The 18093-nt window shown below is 39.3% G+C and overlaps 1 protein-coding gene across 1 annotated transcript in view; it reads right to left on the bottom strand.

Moving 5' to 3' along the window:
* taf8 (TAF8 RNA polymerase II, TATA box binding protein (TBP)-associated factor) overlaps positions 1–17055 on the bottom strand; it is a 22574-nt gene extending 5519 nt beyond the window's left edge. Inside the window, exons 1-8 of the mRNA XM_043716556.1 lie at positions 16917–17055; positions 14141–14238; positions 10183–10342; positions 8518–8616; positions 7280–7342; positions 4981–5105; positions 2912–3059; positions 661–803 (exon numbers count right to left, since the gene is read on the bottom strand). Of these exons, the coding sequence (XP_043572491.1) occupies positions 661–803; positions 2912–3059; positions 4981–5105; positions 7280–7342; positions 8518–8616; positions 10183–10342; positions 14141–14218 (816 nt within the window). The 5' untranslated portion in view covers positions 14219–14238; positions 16917–17055. The remainder of the gene's footprint in view (positions 1–660; positions 804–2911; positions 3060–4980; positions 5106–7279; positions 7343–8517; positions 8617–10182; positions 10343–14140; positions 14239–16916) is intronic.
* Positions 17056–18093: the final 1038 nt, after the last annotated feature.

Here is an 18093-nt window from a genome sequence, read left to right as displayed (position 1 = left end):
TAGGCATAGTCTTTTCCCTGGGGTCAGGGAGTCCAGAACTAGAGGGCATAGGTTTAGGGTGAGAGGGGAAAGATATAAAAGAGACCCAAGGGGCAACGTTTTCACGTGGTACGTGTGTGGAATAAGCTGCCAGAGGAAGTGGTGGAGGTTGGTACAATTGCACCATTTAAGAGGCATTTGGATGGGTACATGAATAGGAAGGGTTTGGAGGGATATGGGCCGTGGGCTGGCAGGTGGGACTAGATTGGGTTGGGATATCTGGTCGGCATGGACGGGTTGGACCGAAGGGTCTGTTTCCATGCTGTACATCTCTATGACTGCCTACTTGAATTTATTTAGCACATTCATTCCCATAGCACTTTGAGTGTTAGCACACAAACATTTATAACAAGCCACATTAGGAGAGACCACAAACAATGGTTAAAAGTTTGTCTCAGTAGATAGCCCTTAAAGAATGGCTGAAAAGTATCTATTAAGGTTGCTCAAAGATACACAGCTAAACTATTCTGCGCAATTAAGTATCCGACAAATGGCAAAAAAGCTCTAAATCTTTCCACAAGGTGGAACGGCATGACAGCAAGTTGTAAAACCTTTGCATAAGTAAATAATCTACATTGTCAACATTTTGAAAAAAAACTATAAAGCATATTTAAAACATACCGAGTTCATATTTAGTGTAAGGTTCTCTGTATCAGTCTGATCATCCTGTTCTGAGGAATCTGTCTCCTCCATCTGCTGCAACTCAAGCTCAGATGGTAGCAAGGCATTTAGGTAAGGGATTGTGGTTGTTCGCGCAGCAATCACTTTAAAAGTGTGAAAAAGAATATTTAAATAAAAACAATTTCAGAGATTATGCATCTGATTTTTAGTTATTTATAATTGGACAATGAACTTTACTTTATAAAATATTGGTACAGAGAGATTTTACACTGCTAGTTGCAAACTTCTCAAGTTTTTTAATCAACATTTTTTTAAGCGTAACAGACATTTACAATCACAAAGTCAGAAAGAGAGCACTTGGCTCATTCTGTTATTTAAGAAGTGGAGACAATAACAGGGAACTAAAAGACAGTTAGCTTAATATCTGGTATTGGGAAAATATTAAAGGTATTATTATAAACAATGGAAACGCAGAGCACTTAGAAATACATAGTATGATCAAGCAGGGTCAGCATAGGTTCATGAAAGGGAAATCATGCCTGACAAATTTATAAGAATTCATTGAGAGGGTAATAAAGTAGATAGATAGAGGCATAGAGACATACAGCATGGAAATAGACCCTTCAATTTGCATGAAAAAGGTGCCCTTAGGTCCCTTTTAAATTTTTCCCCTTTCACCCTAAACCTATGCCCTCTAGTTCTGGACTTCCCCACCCCAGGTAAAAGACCTTATCTATTTACCCTATTCATAAAGAGTAAGCATGAATGAAATACACTTGGATTTTTAGAAGGGATTTGATAAGTAGTCTAATGTGCGGTACTCTAATAAGCTAAGAGCCCATAGTGTTAGAAATAGTATATTAGCATGGACTGGCTAAATGATAGGATGGGGTAATGGGATATTTTCAGGTTGGCAACCTGTAACAAATGGAAGGACTACACTTATTTACAACATATATTAATGATTTGTATAAGAAATTGAATGTAATATAGTCAACTTTGCAGCCAACTCAAAAATAGGTAGGAAGGCAAGTGGTGAGGATGAAACAAAGTCTGCAGAGGAATATAGACAGGCTTCATTAATGGGCAAAATCTTGGTAGATAGACTAATGTCAGCAAATATGATGCATTTTGGCAGTAAGAATATTGAAGCTGAATATTACTTAAATGAAGAAAGAACTACAGAAAAATATAGCAGAGAGGGGTTTGGGAGTCCTTGTGCATAAATCATCAAAAGCTCACAAACAATTTTACCAAGTAATGGAAAGACAAATGCTGATTTTTCATTTTGAAAGAAATGCGGTATAAAAACAGGGAGGCATTGCTAAAACTACACAAGGTGCTATTAAGTCCATAGCTGGAATACTGTCAACAGTTTAGGTCCCTTATTTAAGGAAATAGATAACGGTGTACAGTTCTGGTCACCACATTACCAAAAGGATGTGGACGCTTTGGAGAGGGTGCAGAGAAGGTTTACGAGGATGTTGCCTGGTATGGAAGGTGCTAGCTATGAAGAAGATTGAGTAGATTAGGTTTATTTTCACTAGAAAAAAGGAGATTGAGGGGGGACTTGATTGAGGTTTACAAAATCATGAAGGGTATACACAGGGTGGATAGAGACAAGCATTTTCCCAGGGTGAAGGATTTAATAACGAGAGGTCATGCTTTCAAGGTGAGAGGTGGAAAATTTAAAGGGGATACACACGGTAAGTACTTCACACAGAGGGTGGTGGGCGTTTGGAACGCGTTGCCAGCAGAGGCGGTAGAGGCACGGTAGATTCATTTAAGATGCTTCTGGACACATGCATGAGTAGGTGGGGAGCAAAGGGATACAAATGCTTAAGAATTGACCCACAAGTTTAAACAGTACATTTGGATCGGCTCAGACTTGAAAGGCCGAAGTGCCTGTTCCCGGGCTGTAAATTTTCTTTGTTCTTTATAAGTGGCATTGGAGGCAGTCCAGAGAAGGTTCATTAGGCTGATCCAAGGTATGGTGGGACTGTCATATGAGGAGAGGTTGGTAGGCTGAGCTTGTATTCATTAGTGTTTAGGAGAATGAAAGATAACATTATTTAAACTTGCAAGATTCTTTGGGGACTTGGAAGTATAGATGTGGAGAGGTTATTTCCCTTTGTGGGAGAGTCTCAGACCATGCAGCACCCTTTTCTCCATACACCAATGCTCTTTTCCACAGAAACATGCCTTCTTCTACCAAAGTAATTTTGTTCAAAAGTAAAAACTACAAGCTTACATGGGAATGTTGAGACATCATCTTTGAACAGACTCTCAGTCTCTCCTGTCTTGGCCATAAACCTGGTCAAAGCTCGTTCCACATCTCTTCTCTGGGACGCAGCTTTCTCCCTCAGCACTTGGTAATCAGAAACTGGCTCTCTGATTGTCTAACAACAGAGGAAAATGCACTTAAGTATACACATTTTATTATCTTCTCCCTGCCAATGTTCTGAACAATATCATATCTGAGCTCAATTTAGTTGCCTGGAATTCTTTTAATCTATACAACTACCTGACCTTATCAAATATCTGAAAAAAAATTGCTCAAAAATGACACTTGCTTAAAACAAATACACTTTAAAAATTGATAAACACACTTGTCCTAATGGTGCTAATCTGCAATTTCTCAAAACTCAAATGGGGATAAACTGATTTGTTAATCAAAACAATTTAAAACACCAACCTATGTTCTGATAATAGGTCATCAACCTGAAGCAATGGGCAAGTGTGGAGTTTCATTCCTTCAGGTATTGTTTGAGCTCTTAGATGGAAAATTTTTAAATGATTTTCAAGAAAAATAGAGTCAGCGAGCATGGAAATAGAGCCTTCAGTCCAACGAGTCCATGGTGACCATAATCCCAAACTAAACTCGTTCCACCTGCCTGCTCTTGGTCCATATCCCTCAAAATATTTCTTATTCATGTACTTATCTGTTGTAACTCCACCTGCACCCACCACTGGAAGATCATTCCCCACACAAACCGCTGTGTTAAAAAATTGCCCCAATTAAATTTTCTTTTAAAATTTTTCTCCTCTCACCTTAAAAATATGCTCCAAATCTTGAAATCCCTCACCCTTGAGAAACACACCTGCAATTCACCTTATCAATATCACTCATGATTTTATAAACTTTTAAGGTCACTTCGCAACCTCCTACGCTCTCGTGAAAAAAGTCCTAGTATACTCAGCCTCTCCTTATAATTCTCATCTGGAAATGTGTTGCTGGAAAAGCGCAGCAGGTCAGGCAGCATCCAGGGAACAGGAGAATCGACGTTTCGGGCATAAGCCCTTCTTCAGGAAAGGCTTGGTATGTGGATGTTAAAGGCTTGTGTGTGTGCCACTGTGTTAATGCAAGACTCACTTTGCAGAAGAAGCACTAGTTTGGAGAGGAAGCATTGAGAGTGCAGCAATAAAGTGAATTAAAAAGTGGGCATTTTAAATTATGCTTGAAATAATTAACTGTGAATGTAATGAGAGCAGAGTGAAGAAGGGCTTATGCCCGAAACGTCGATTCTCCTGTTCCCTGGATGCTGCCTGACCTGCTGCGCTTTTCCAGCAACACATTTCCAGCTCTGATCTCCAGCATCTGCAGACCTCACTTTCTCCTTATAATTCTCATCCTCCATTCCAGGCAACATTCTGATAAATCTCTTTTGAATTTTCTTCAGCTTAATAATATCCTTGCCAAATCCCAGCTTTCTTTCCCTTTCTTTGGATTTACCCATCTAATTCACAATTCCTTCTAAGTCTTTGCACTATTGTTTCTCAATCCTTCAATCTGACCACCTAAGGAGTTACATGGTTGCTTGCCTTGTTCACGCAGGTCTTGCTGCACTATTACCTGCTCAGACGTTTGCCATGCAATATGTGAAAGAAGCTGCCCTGCTACTACAAAATCTCATTCAGTCAGTTGTTTTTTCGAGATGTAGCTAACTCTAATCGGAGTTTTCTTTTCTGGATTTTTTAATTTCAAATATGCAGAATACTCTCAATTTTGCTTTAACAACTTCACAAAACTCTGCTCTCATTACATTCAGTTAATTATTTCAAACATAATTTAAAATGCCCACTTTTTAATTCACTTTATTGCTGCACTCTCAATGCTTCCTCTCCAAACTAGTGCTTCTTCTGCAAAGTGAGTCTTGCATTAACACAGTGGCACACACACAAGCCTTTAACATCCACATACCAAGCCATAAATTTCAGAATTTCAAATCAACCCTCAAATTTGTGATTGGTTATGTTGCTTACTAAACTCTTAAAGATGTGAGGCAGGACACAATGCCAAACATATAGCTTTGCACTTACAGGCGTCTTTATATAGGTGTGAGGATCAGGGAACTCTGGAAAATGTCCTGGGATGTACGAAGGGTGTGTTCTCTTCTGTCCTGTAGAAAGTGCTCTGGGGGGTGCCGGAGTATTAGTAACAGGAGCTTAAAGGGAAAAGAAAATTATAAATTGATCACTACCTCAGCAGGGTATACAATTACAACTGGCTTTAGTAGTCTTGAGATTCTGTTCTGTCCCACCACCTTCAAAAAGCATGTTTGGTATTTTAACAGATTTCACACTGGAAAGTAATAATACAAACGAATAAGATCCGGGCCAGTAACAGAGTATATATGTATAGACATTGGTTGAGGAGTGGGTTAGGATAAACGTCAAATATCCCACTTGTGATCACATACACACAAATGAAGATCGATCACCCAACTGCTTCACGAGAGGGGTGTTATTAGACATGATAACAGAACCAATGTTTAGGAAAGATGGGCAAAGAACATCAGCGCAGAAAGTTGTAAGTGAAAAGCTGCATGGTCAATGGCTGCCCTTAGCTGGTAATGTAATTAGATTCCTTTTGCCAAGAAGCTTATCAGTGGGAAACAAATCAAGCTGGGTGTGGTTTTCTTTTCTGCATTTTACTTAACTGTGAATGGCATCAATGCCTGCAGAAATGTTCTGTAACAATAGCCAATCTAATGCATACACGCTAAATAAACATCAGTCCACCTCAAGGTGCAGAGCAGTTTGACAAGTTCTTATAGCCAAATTAGTGGGGGCTGATGGAGACATGAAGCTTCTCATTTGTCAAAGCCTATCCATATTAACAATACTAAAAGCAAAATTAAGAAACTAACATAAAATTAGCTAATTTAATAAATATTTACATCAGCATTGATACATTTTAATTACACATTTCCAGGAAAAATGCTTTTTCAAAATTATACCTTTTGTACAATATTCTTAGTCCCTCAAATTAATTTTTTCACAAATGCCAGACTTTTTAATTATTTATTCTTTCATAGGGCGTTGGCCTTACTAGCTAAGTCAGCATTTATTCTTCTTTCCTAACCATGCTTGAGAACCCATGATGTGGAGGAGCCGGTGTTAGACTGGGGTGGACAAAGTTAAAAATCACAACACCAGGATAAAGCCCAACAGGTTTACAGTATTTGGAAGCACTCGCTTTCAGAGCGCTGCACTTTCGGAGCACTGCTCCGTCACCAGGTAGCTGAAGGAGCAGCACTCTGAAAGCTAGTGCTTCTAAATAAACCTGTTGGACAATAACCTGGTGTGCGATTTTTAACTTTATCCTTGAGAAGGTGAGCCACCTTCTTGAACCACTGCAGTCCTGTGATGTAAGAACACCCACAGTGCCATTTGGAAGACAGTTCCAGGATTTTGACCCAGAGACATCATCATGATTTGGAAATAGGTCAGCAATTAATGCAGCTTGGAGGGGAACTTGCATGTGGCAATATTCCCATACACTCTTTGCCCTAGTAAAGGTCATGGGTTTGTAAGGTGATGTCGATGGTATCTTGGCAAATTATTTGCAACTGACAGTACTACAATTATCTTGAAATGCTTTCTGGAAGTATAATCAAAGATTATCAAGAAAAGTTATAACAGGAATGCTGAGTACACCAGGAAAGTGGATAAAACGCAACTTAAGTTGCACTGTAGAATTGTAATACTCATCATGGGTTTAACATTAGATTGGCAGATAAACTAACATCAGCAGAGTCAATGGTGAAAGAGTGACATCCACTGTCATTTTGACACAGGTTGCAAATGACCTTTTGCTTGCAGAAGATACTGCAAATACGCACCGGGAATATAATTAGTAATAGGAAATAAAACTAAAGGTTGGAGAAGACCAGAAAACATCACAATTATCAGGCTGAATAAATCCTTGATACTTTTGATTCTAAGATAATCAAGAAAGGAGTGAAGCCACATAAAAACGCAAAATAAAATACAATCTAGTTTAAGACTTTTGGGAGAGCATGTATAAAATAACGAGATAAAATGAAATGGTTATAAGTAATGAAAAATTCAAAATAACAAAATGAAAAAAAACTGTTATTTCTTTTGGCTCCTGCAGTCAGCATGCAATTTCTAATGTAAGTTCAATTCTCAATTTTACTTGAAGGATTGAGAGTTCCTGGGGTCAAATCTATTCAGTGACAAACTCGGAATTCCTAATGTGATGCAATGGATCTCTTTCTCTGCTGAACAGCAGCTTTTTTCTTTACACAATCCCTTCCCTAGTGTTGAAAGGTCATAATACTCTATAACTCACATTTGGTGCAAACATACTTACGAGCTGTAATAACCATTCTCTGTGATCGCTTGGCATAAGCCTGAATATTATCCACATTAAAACCTGAAGAATAAGAGTATAAAAATCAAAACAAAGGACAGCTGGCCATACTCTCAGCAATTCTTCAGTAACTCAAATCAGCAGGCATAAAACTGCAATTCAACACCATTTATCAATTTTGCTGAAAGACCACAAGATTCAGTAGCACAGAAAGTGAAACAGTCAAGCTATCACAGCAGTGATGCAGTATGGAATTGAGTTACTGCAATTTTCTAGAAAGAAGAGTACAAATCTTATTTTGAATCTGGTCAAAAAATAACTAACCAAACTGGCTGACCAAAACTACAATTGCAATCTAGTACCAAGTGGTAAAAACAGTTTAAAAAAATTGCCTTGGAATGTTGGTGACATGGGAAAGAAAGTTTTTAAAATCACCTATCCCTCAGTGCATCATGAATTACTCACATCTGTGCAGGTCAAACCAAGTATAGATTCCCTGGCGCATGCCTGTGAGCCAGTTCGGTTTTTGTAATTCAGCACATTTTCTGGGGATTGGGCATAAATGAACAGATATATTGAATTCAATTTCACAACTGCTATTACAGAATTTGAACTAATTTCTTTTTGATTTCTAATCCCGTTCCGTGGCCAAGAGGCTATAATAGATCTGGTTCTAGTTTATGTACTATCCTTGAATACATTTGGACCAGTTTTAGAATGTCTTAGTCAAGAAGCAGTTAAAGATTAGGGCAGAAAACTATTATTAGTTCATTTGTCTCGCGTTCTGTTGCATGTAGAATGTTGTCAGACAACAAAAAGCAAACCATTGGCTGTGAAGAGTTGTGCCACATCCTGAAGAGAAAGTAGCTTGCTACATAAATGCAGCTATTAAAAAAAAAAGAGTAGAAATATCACTAAGGGTTCACTAAACCAAAACCAGTCAGCACAATGATCATAAAATCATACGAGTGGAAAGTTTCATTTTAGCTACGTAATTTTAAAAAAGTATGATTATCAAATCGATAATGATGCAATGCCAATGTATATTCACTGCAACAAGCACATTTATCTTGCAAAACATTTAAACTACTGGTACCAATTTATTTTTGAAATAAAACCCTGCAAATTAGGTACTTCTCACTGCTGTAACTTTGGGCTCTTGTGGTTTAAGAAGTTGCACAAAATATTCGGTAAATTTAACAAACTAGGTCAACACTTGAGCACAACATAGAACATACCCATTTCTGCCAAAGTAACCACAATATCTGACAAGGTTGGTTGAGTTCGCGCTGAATGTTCACAATATACTTTAGCACTTCGACCAATTTCAGACAGATCTAGGGGAGAAAAGAAGTTCCTACTTAAATAAAACAGTGTTTGAGGAGCAAAATACATTGCACATACTTCTCTATCCCTCTATTATGCAATGCTTACTTAATAAAAATGTCCAATAAAACTGTTAAAATACAAACTAAATTAATTCGCTATTATTCAGGTAAATGATAATACTCTCTTTACAGTTTCGTCAATTTAACAATATGAACACTGTTTTTGCAGTGGTTTTGCCATATTTCAGAGAAAAAGGCAGAGACCTCTCAAGATACTCTGCAGGTCAGACAAATCTGTTCAGAAAAATCAGGAAAAGCCAGCATCTCAGTTATGAAACTTTACTCCAAACTCAAGTGATTCAGATTAAGATTCAGACAATGCCCGAATCAGTGTGTCTTGGACAACAAAATAGGATTTAACATCAAAAAGATTCATGCTGCTGTGAAGACTCTATTCACCTGAATCCTGGTGGTGACTGGTCACACAATTAGCCTGTATCAGTGTGGGTCGGGGGGGAGGAGATGGATTATATCGATTGAATTACGTGAACACAATCATCAAAATTGGTTTGTCTTCACCATACTACAGGAGTTGTACAGCCCAGTAATTACAGAGTCAGTTTTGTCTCAAAACAAACTCGGTCCACCATGGAGGACACTGCAGGTGTACATGAGCCAAAGACATAAAATATCTGATTCTGTTCACAAGATAACACACACAGCTGCGACATACCCAGGTTAGGTTATTATAAAAGTAAATACGACAGTTTAAGTCATACCCAACAAACATATGACACTAAGGCTGCTTACAGGTGTGACTGAAGATACTTAAAGCAATGCTGAATTTGTACAAATCGACTACAAAGTAAAATAGAATCATAGAATAAATAGAGCACGATTTGTTGGGTGGGGGTGGTCAGAGACGGGGAACAGCACATGGGCAACTAAGAGGACAACGGAATGAAAACATTTAGAAAATAATTCTCAAGCCAAATATTTTACACCAATTGAGAACAATTTTTAAAAAAAACATAACCTTTTGCATTAAAATGTGAAAAAGAGACCTTTGAAAGCTCAACAATACATGGCACCCCACAGGTGAAGGTAGATTTTCTGCTACAACTTTCACCAAGTTGGGAAGAAAATCCTAAGATACTTATAACAAAATTACAGCTTAAACATTGTGGTTTGTGACATGCTTGAGTTTCTAGTCTGGATTCTCACAGCTGGGGCTAAAAGAAAAATCAAAGGTTCTTCATTTGAAAACAAATCCTCAGTGATTCTGTTAAGAGGATCCAAGACAAAAAGTAAAGTATGAAACAAAATAATTTTCCTCCTTAATAGTAGTTTATTAACAAGATGCAGTCTTAAGATCTCTGCCTCCTAACTACCACTCCAATGTCCCAGCTGACTCTGTGAGATTCCAGTCCTTTGTTAAACAAAGTCCATCTTTAACAACTAAATCAACAAACCATTAAAAAATTCTGGACTATAAAATAACCTTTGCACTAATGGAATTATCTGTCGCTTTAAAAACTGAACAATACTAAACAAAGCCAACTATTTTCTACTCACAGCTCTGCAGCATTTCAGTCAGTGTTTCAACAGCTGCCTTTTCTGCTGCGTCAAAACCTGCTTCAGTTAGTAGGGAACTAACCACCACCTGCAGTGTCCGCCTTCGTGCCAGATAATAGTTATCTGAGGGGGACATTGATGCTTTGGAACTCGATGATTTCTAGCAAATAAAACCCATAGAACTGAGTAGACAATACATACGAATATTCCACACACTGTTCAATAAGTACATTCAGGCATTGCAAAGTATTGAGGGAGAAGTTATGTGAACACTTTGTTCCAAGAATTAGTCAGACTCCTTAGATTTGATCAGCAGTAGGGCGCAGAAGATGACAATAAGTGAGGCAGACAGTGGGACCCAGAGGTGGATATACACGAGATTTACTCTTTGCAATTGTTCAACTGCTTCTGAGCTTCTTCCAATTTGTTTGCATGAGAGTAGGAGCTGCAGGGTGGATAAATGAACTGACCAAGTCACCATGGCAAAGCAAGTCATTCACACAGGGGAAAAATAGGGATGCAATGATATGCGAGGACACTACAGTCAAAAGGATAGGCAAAGCTCACTGTATCTAAGAACAAGAGTCCAGGCAGCTACAGTGCTTGCCCAAGGTTTAGGTCATCTGCTCTGGGTTGCAGAAGAACTGTAGTAGGAGGGGAGGATCTAGATGTCATGTTACAAGCCGGTACCAATAATGTCAAAAGAGCTAAGAAAGAGGCTCTGCTTAGGGTGTGTGAATAGCTGGAGGCCAAATAAGAAAAGCTGACTCTCAAAAGGTAATAATTCTTGGATTGTTGCCTGAGCCTCAAGCAAATTGGCGTAAAGCAAATAAGATTAGAGAAATAAGTACATGACTCAAAGATAGGTGTGGGAGAAGTGGGTTTCATTATTGGGGTATGGAAACGGTACTGCTGAAAGTGAATACTGTACCCATGGGACAGCCTACACTTGAACCATAGTTCTGGAAAATCAAATACCCGGGCAGTGAACAGAGCTTTAAACTAAATAGGGAGCAGAAGGAATCAAGTGAGAAAACATATGGTAAAGACAACCAAGAAATAAAGCAGAACAGCAATTTGGGTATTGATTACCAGAATGTAACAGGAAGGAATAAAATACATAAAGGTAAAAAAATGTCCCAATTGACAAGGCAAAACATACATGCAGCATTTGTAATAATCGGGTGATCGTTTAGAACAGATATGGATAAATACATATGACCTAATTGGCAGTATAAAGATAAAATTGAAAGGTGAGCAAGGCTGGGACCTTAACACTGGACACTGTTGAAGGATATATCAGAATGACAGGATGCTAAGAAAAGATGGCAAAGTGGTTCTATTGATCAAGGATAGCATTAGTTATGTACTGAAAGATGACTTTAACTTGAAAGAACCGGATGGTCTGCAGCCTGGGATCTTAAAAGATGAAATTCCTTCAATTCTGGAAGGTCCCAGCCAAACTGAAAATGGCAAAGCCTTTTTTTCCCAAGGAGAGAGAGGAAGAAAGCAAGAAACTATAGGCCAGTTAGGCCAAACATCTATCATCAAAGATGTGATTTGGAGGTGCCGGTGATGGACTGGTCTGTACAAAGTTAAAAATCACACAACACCAGATTATAGCCCAACAGGTTTATTTGGAAGGACTGGCTTTCAGACTGCTGTTCTTTCGTCACCGTAAACTTTTACTATAAATTCTGTGCCTTACAATCCACAACCACCTGATGAAGGAGCAGCACTCCGAAAGCTAATGCTTCCAAATAAACTTGTTGGACTATAACCTGGTGTTGTGCTAATTTTAACATCATCGAAGATGTGTTAGAGTCCATTACGAGGGTTATGCAGGATACTCAGAATATCACTACATCATCAAACAGCAATCATGGCTTTGTGAAAGAGAAATTGTATTTTAGCTAATGTACTAAAGCTTTTTGGAAAAGTAAAGTCAGTGGATATAACTGGCATACTTGGACTTCCACAAGGCATTTGATGAGGCACCACATCAAAAGCTGGTCACAAGATTACAGCTGGTTTGGGGATAACATATTAGCTTGGATAAAAAAATTAAATTCACCTGCACCTCCACACACATCATTTACTGCACCCGCTGCACTCGATGTGGCCTCCTCTATATTGGGGAGACAGGCCGCCTACTTGCGGAACGTTTCAGAGAACACCTCTGGGACACCCGGACCAACCAACCCAACCACCCCGTGGCTCAACACTTCAACTCCCCCTCCCACTCCACCAAGGACATGCAGGTCCTTGGACTCCTCTATCGCCAGACCATAGCAACATGACGGCTGGAGGAAGAGCGCCTCCTACCTTTTATCTTAGCCTGCTTGGCACACTCTCCTCATTCCTAAAGAGCTCATGCCCGAAACATCGATTCTCCTGCTCCTTGGATGCTGCCTGACCTGCTGCGCTTTTCCAGCATCACATTTTCAGCTAAAAAAAATTGATTAGCTAACAGTAAACTGACAATGAGTCATTTTCTGTTTGGCAAAATGAAACTGTGTCACAGACATCAGTGCTAAATCCTCAACTACTTACAAGGTATGTTCATGATTTGGATGAAAGGATTGAGTGCATTGTAATTACATTTGTGGGTAACAACAAGATCAGCAGCAAAGATGATTGTCAACAAGAGCGAGAGTCTGTAAAGGGACAGAGATAGATTGAGCAAGCAAAACTTTGGCAAGAGCAATAACATGCAGAAAAAATAAATTTTCTATTTTTGCAGGAAGAATAAAAAACCATTAGCCTTTTTTAAAAGAACAGAGAGAAAATGCAAAAACGCAAACACAATGGAATCGGTGTGTCCTAGTACACGAATCAAAGGTACAGCAAGAAATTAGGAAAGCAAATGGAATAGGATTTATTCCAAGTGGAATAGCATATAAAAGCAGGGAAATGTGGGAGAGATTAAAACTAAGGGACGTAGTTTAAGTTTTCATTTTAATAAAGAGATTAGAGGAATCTGTTTCTCTCAAAGGGTGATTAGAATGTGACATTCTCTTCTTCACAGGATAGGAGAGACTGCATCGATAAATGTATTCAAGGCTGAGTCAGACAGATTATTGGTAAAAAAAAAGGGGGTCAAGGGTTATGAGGGGCAGACAGGAAATTGAAGCCCAGACAACAACCAAATCAGTCATTATCCTATTGAATAGAAAGTACAAGCTTGAAGGGCCAAATGGCTTACTTCTGCTCTCAAGTACTAGTTTCCTAAATCCAGAACCCTCAAGCTAGAAGCAGGATTAAGACTTCAGCGGATAAAAATGATAAATAAAAACTCAGAGGATAGTGTGTACTAAAATATTTAGTTGCATGTAATTTCATGAATTCAAAATAAGCAACATTTAAAAAAATAAAGTGCATCCATATTGAAACATGGAACCAAATCAACAGATTTCAAAAATAACATTTCCATAATTGAATAGATTGTCATGATGTACATCAGTGAATTGATAAAAGATACAAATTATAGTTGAAAATACAAAACATTTAGTTAAGTTTCATTTATTTGGCCCACTTTGTTTCATCTTCAAGCATTGTTCCATTGCCTGTGAGGTGACGGACAGTAAAAATGCACAAACCATGTCTTTCCCACAGCAGCTTCAGCCAGCCACCAGGTGGAGCTGAAACCCAAGCATTTACTTCGCAATTAGGACTCATCTATAAATTATTAATTTTTGAACATATAGGTGGTTCCTGATCTACGAATGTACATCTTAAGAATGCTTTGTACTTATTAGCGAGATTCCATATTAATATTAAATTTAAGGATCCAACATGCAAACATTCGCTGGTACTTACAAATGGATATTTTATATTAGTTGTGTTCTGACTTGCATGCAAATCAACTTACAATCACATTCATAAACGAAACACAACCTGGGGACTGCCTGTACAGAGATTGTCACAGATTCAAAGTAACTTCTGATGCCCACATTACCTGGGTAACATTTTCCACCGAGACTCTGCAGGTTGCATCAGCTGACGTATATGTGTCAGAGACAGAAGCCGAAGTCATTTTGGCAATCAAATGGTTGTCTGAAACAAAGATATTTCTTGTTAACAACCAATAAGCTGATCTTTCAATCAATACCTCCTAACTTTCATTTTTACATATGCAATACATTACTTTAGACTGGCAAAGGTAGGTTTGCATCTGGTATAAGCAAGGCCTAAAGGAACCCATGAACATTATATATTGGTCCAGCTTGTAGTCTCAAGTCTTTTTTGCTCTTTGTAGCCAGTGGCAATACAGTCATAGAGATGTACAGCATGGAAACAGACCCTTCAGTCCAACCCATCCATGCCGACCAGATATCCCAACCCAGTCCAGTCCCACCTGCCAGCACCTGGCCCATATACCTCCAAATCCTTCCTATTCATATACCCATCCAAATGCCTCTTAAATGTTGCAATTGTACCAGCTTCCACCACTTCCTCTGGCAGTTCATTCCATACACGTACCACCCACTGTGTGAAAAAATTGCCCCGTAGGTCTCTTTTATATCTTTCCCCTCTCACTTGGAATGAAAGAAACTCTTCCAAACAAGTGGATCAGTCGCACCCACACAAAATGAAAAACCAGCAAAAATCAGCACACGTCTCATTGTCTTCACTCTGAATGGAGAATAGCTGCAAGACATCATATATTTAAAAAATATAAGCAAATCAACTAGAAATGCAAAATAAATAAGGAAAAAAATCTTCCCACAAAGCTACCAAAATACCAAATGGGATTTCATACCTGCCTAGCACAAGGCTCCTTCTTCCACCTTCTCTAGCTTTCAATAAGAATTAAATACTGAAAAAGTTGCCTCTATCCATTATAAGTGCAATGAAGCAGCATATAACATTGTTATCAACTGGTGAGCACGAAATGCACTACTGGAAATGCTGCATACAAAATAAGAATTGAATTATTATAGGAACACATTAAGGTGCTATTCCATATGTCGGCTCATTGTCAGCATTTAGCACTCTTCGCATTTAATAATTTGGAATAATTACTAGTTGCCCATGAGGAACGGAACAGGTGGTCAAAAAAAAGTATTGTCATCTCACTTACAACTCACAACACTTATTTTATTCTTTCATGGGAATATAAAGCCTGTTGGTAAAGTCAGCATTTGTTTCGCATCCCAAATTGCCTTTAAATTTGTTACATAGTTGTTTGGTCACTCACAGGTGAGAGATTGTTGTTCAAACCTACCTCCAGCATATTATATAGAATGGCACTTCAATACAGTGAATTAAACTGATTCTCAAAGTACTTTTAATTACTAATTACTTAATTACAGAGCCACTGCATCAACACATATTAGCTATGTCAAAATTGTTAAATGCTTTGCAGCAAGTTAATGTTGTAAAATCATTTCAAAATACCACTGTTGGGACAATGAAAACATTCTGTCTTATTGAAGCCCACTACACCTGAGCACCCAACTACACGCTCCATAAATCAAGTGGATATGTCTGTGGCAAGGTACAAATGATCTGAGAAACCACATCCTTCTTGGATGCCATTTTGAGACAGAAATGTAAGTACAAAGTGCTAGCTGAGAGTCAAGTGCATCAGATAAACCCTTCAAATAGGTGATTTTCTTTCCAAGCGTGGGTTCAATTGCCATCACCGGTTTGAGGTTACCATGAAGGACTCTCTTTCTCAACCTCTTCCCTCACCTGAGGTCTGGTGGCCCTCAGGTTAAATCACCACCAGTCCCTATGGTCTGGTAAGACTCTGGCAACACAATATTCACTTGTCCAAACAGCTCATACAACTTCCAATCACAATTAAAGTTTAGAAAGATATTTTGCTATATTAGAAGAAACATATCACACAACTGTTACATTATCTATTGAAAATGCTTTTCCATGCTCTTAACACAATATATTATTAATCTGCCATTATCTCTTTTCCTAAAAAAAAGCCACAAAAAATCTAGGTGTGAACAATCAACACAGAAGAAGTGAAATCATTCATCACTTCTCAGGATGGCTTCTGTTACAGCTCAATGGAGTCCACATTGTGCGGCAACATGTTATTTTACATACTAGTTGTGCTCTGAACTCCCAGATTGCAATGGGTAGAGGCTTCAATCTTCTTTCCATCATATGGCTGTCCAGAAATCTCTTCCACTGCTGTTTGGGGTCCAGATTTTGCATTTTGACTGCATTATGAATATACCTTCCTGGGCCATCAAATTTTGGAAAAGGGCTCAAACCCAGAGCGTCTGGCTCAGAGGCAGGGGCACCACCCACTGCACTGCAAACCCTCCTTTTAAATAAGCAGACAGATAGAATTTACAGCCTTTGATCACAAATCATTTCACACTTGCAATGTGACGCACCAAAACCGCTAATATATACAATTTTTAAAAGGCATTTACCTGAAACGTGCTTACTTTTAATGCATCAAACATTTAAAAAGTAAATAATTGTGTTTGGAAGAGTTTTTAAGCAAAATGTTTTGCTGCAATCAAAAAAGATAAGCCAACACCGACGAACACATTAAATTTAAAATTTAAGAAGGAGATATTGAGTGCATTAAGCAGCATGCGACTTTATAAAGCTGAGGCATTTATTTCTGCTTCAGGATGAGTTGAGGCCTGTACACTCGAGAGACACCTGACCTGGACACCAGCTTAAAGTAAATGAAGATTAAAATATCGTGTTTTTTCTAAAAAAAAAGACCGCATCGATGCAAATTTCACACTTACGTTCGCCTTCAGGGCGGTCGGGGGCTTCAGGTCCGAATGAATTACACGCCGTTGGGATGGAGGTTGAAGCTGCTCGCCGCCTCAGCTCCTCTCAACCGCTTCCGCTCCGCCGCCCCCCAGCGCAGCCTCGACTGCCCCCTGCACTGGCTGAGCAGGAACTGCAGCCCAGTCCTCCCAGCCTCACACATCACTCGCACCAAGCAGTCGGAGGGATGTACAACGCGGAAACGGACCCTGGCTTTTTTTGGCCAAAACGTCGATTCTCCTGCTCCTCGGATGCTGCCTGACCGGCTGTGCTTTTCCAGCACCACACTAAGATTAGAGTGGGTGCTGGAAAAGCACAGCAGGTCAGGCAGCATCCGAGAAACCGGAAAATCGACGTTTCGGGCAAAAGCCCTTCATCAGGAGGGCTTTTGCCCGAAACGTCGATTTTCCGGTTTCTCGGATGCTGCCTGACCTGCTGTGCTTTTCCAGCACCCACTCTAATCTTGATTCTGATCTCCAGCATCTTCAGTCCTCACTTTTGTCTAATCTCCAGCATCTGCCGTCCTCACTTTCACCTTCAGTCCAACTCATCCATGCCAACCAGATATCTTAACCTAATCTAGTCCCACTTGCAAGCCCTCCAAACCCTTCCTATTCATATACCCATCCAGATGCCTTTTAAATGTTGTAACTGTACCAGCCTCCACCACTTCCTCTGGCAGCTCATTCCATACACGTACTACCCTCTGCATGAAAAAGTTGCCCCTTAGGCCTCTTTTACATTTTATCCCTTTCACCTTAAACCTAGTTCTGGACTTACATATCCCAGGGAAAAGACTTTGCCTATTTATTCTGTCCATTCCCCTTAAGATTTAAAGTAAAATCCACATCCTAATGCTTTTAGAATGTAGTCATTAGGGTGTACAGCATGGAAATGTTTTAGATTAGATTAGATCAGATTAGATTACAGTGTGGAAACAGGCCCTTCGGCCCAACAAGTCCGCACCGACCCGCCGAAGCGCAACCCACCCATACCCCTATATTTACCCATTACCTAACTCTACGGGCAATTTAACATGGTCAATTCACCTGACCTGCACATCTTTGGATTGAGGGAGGAAACCGGAGCACCCGGAGGAAACCCACGCAGACACGGGGAGAACGTGCAAACTCCACACAGTCAGTCGCCTGA

This window comes from Chiloscyllium plagiosum, chromosome 26, assembly GCF_004010195.1.
Source record: "Chiloscyllium plagiosum isolate BGI_BamShark_2017 chromosome 26, ASM401019v2, whole genome shotgun sequence".
Lineage (NCBI taxonomy): Eukaryota > Metazoa > Chordata > Chondrichthyes > Orectolobiformes > Hemiscylliidae > Chiloscyllium > Chiloscyllium plagiosum.
Note: the sequence above shows the minus strand (reverse complement) of the source record. Positions and strands in the feature narration are given on the sequence as shown.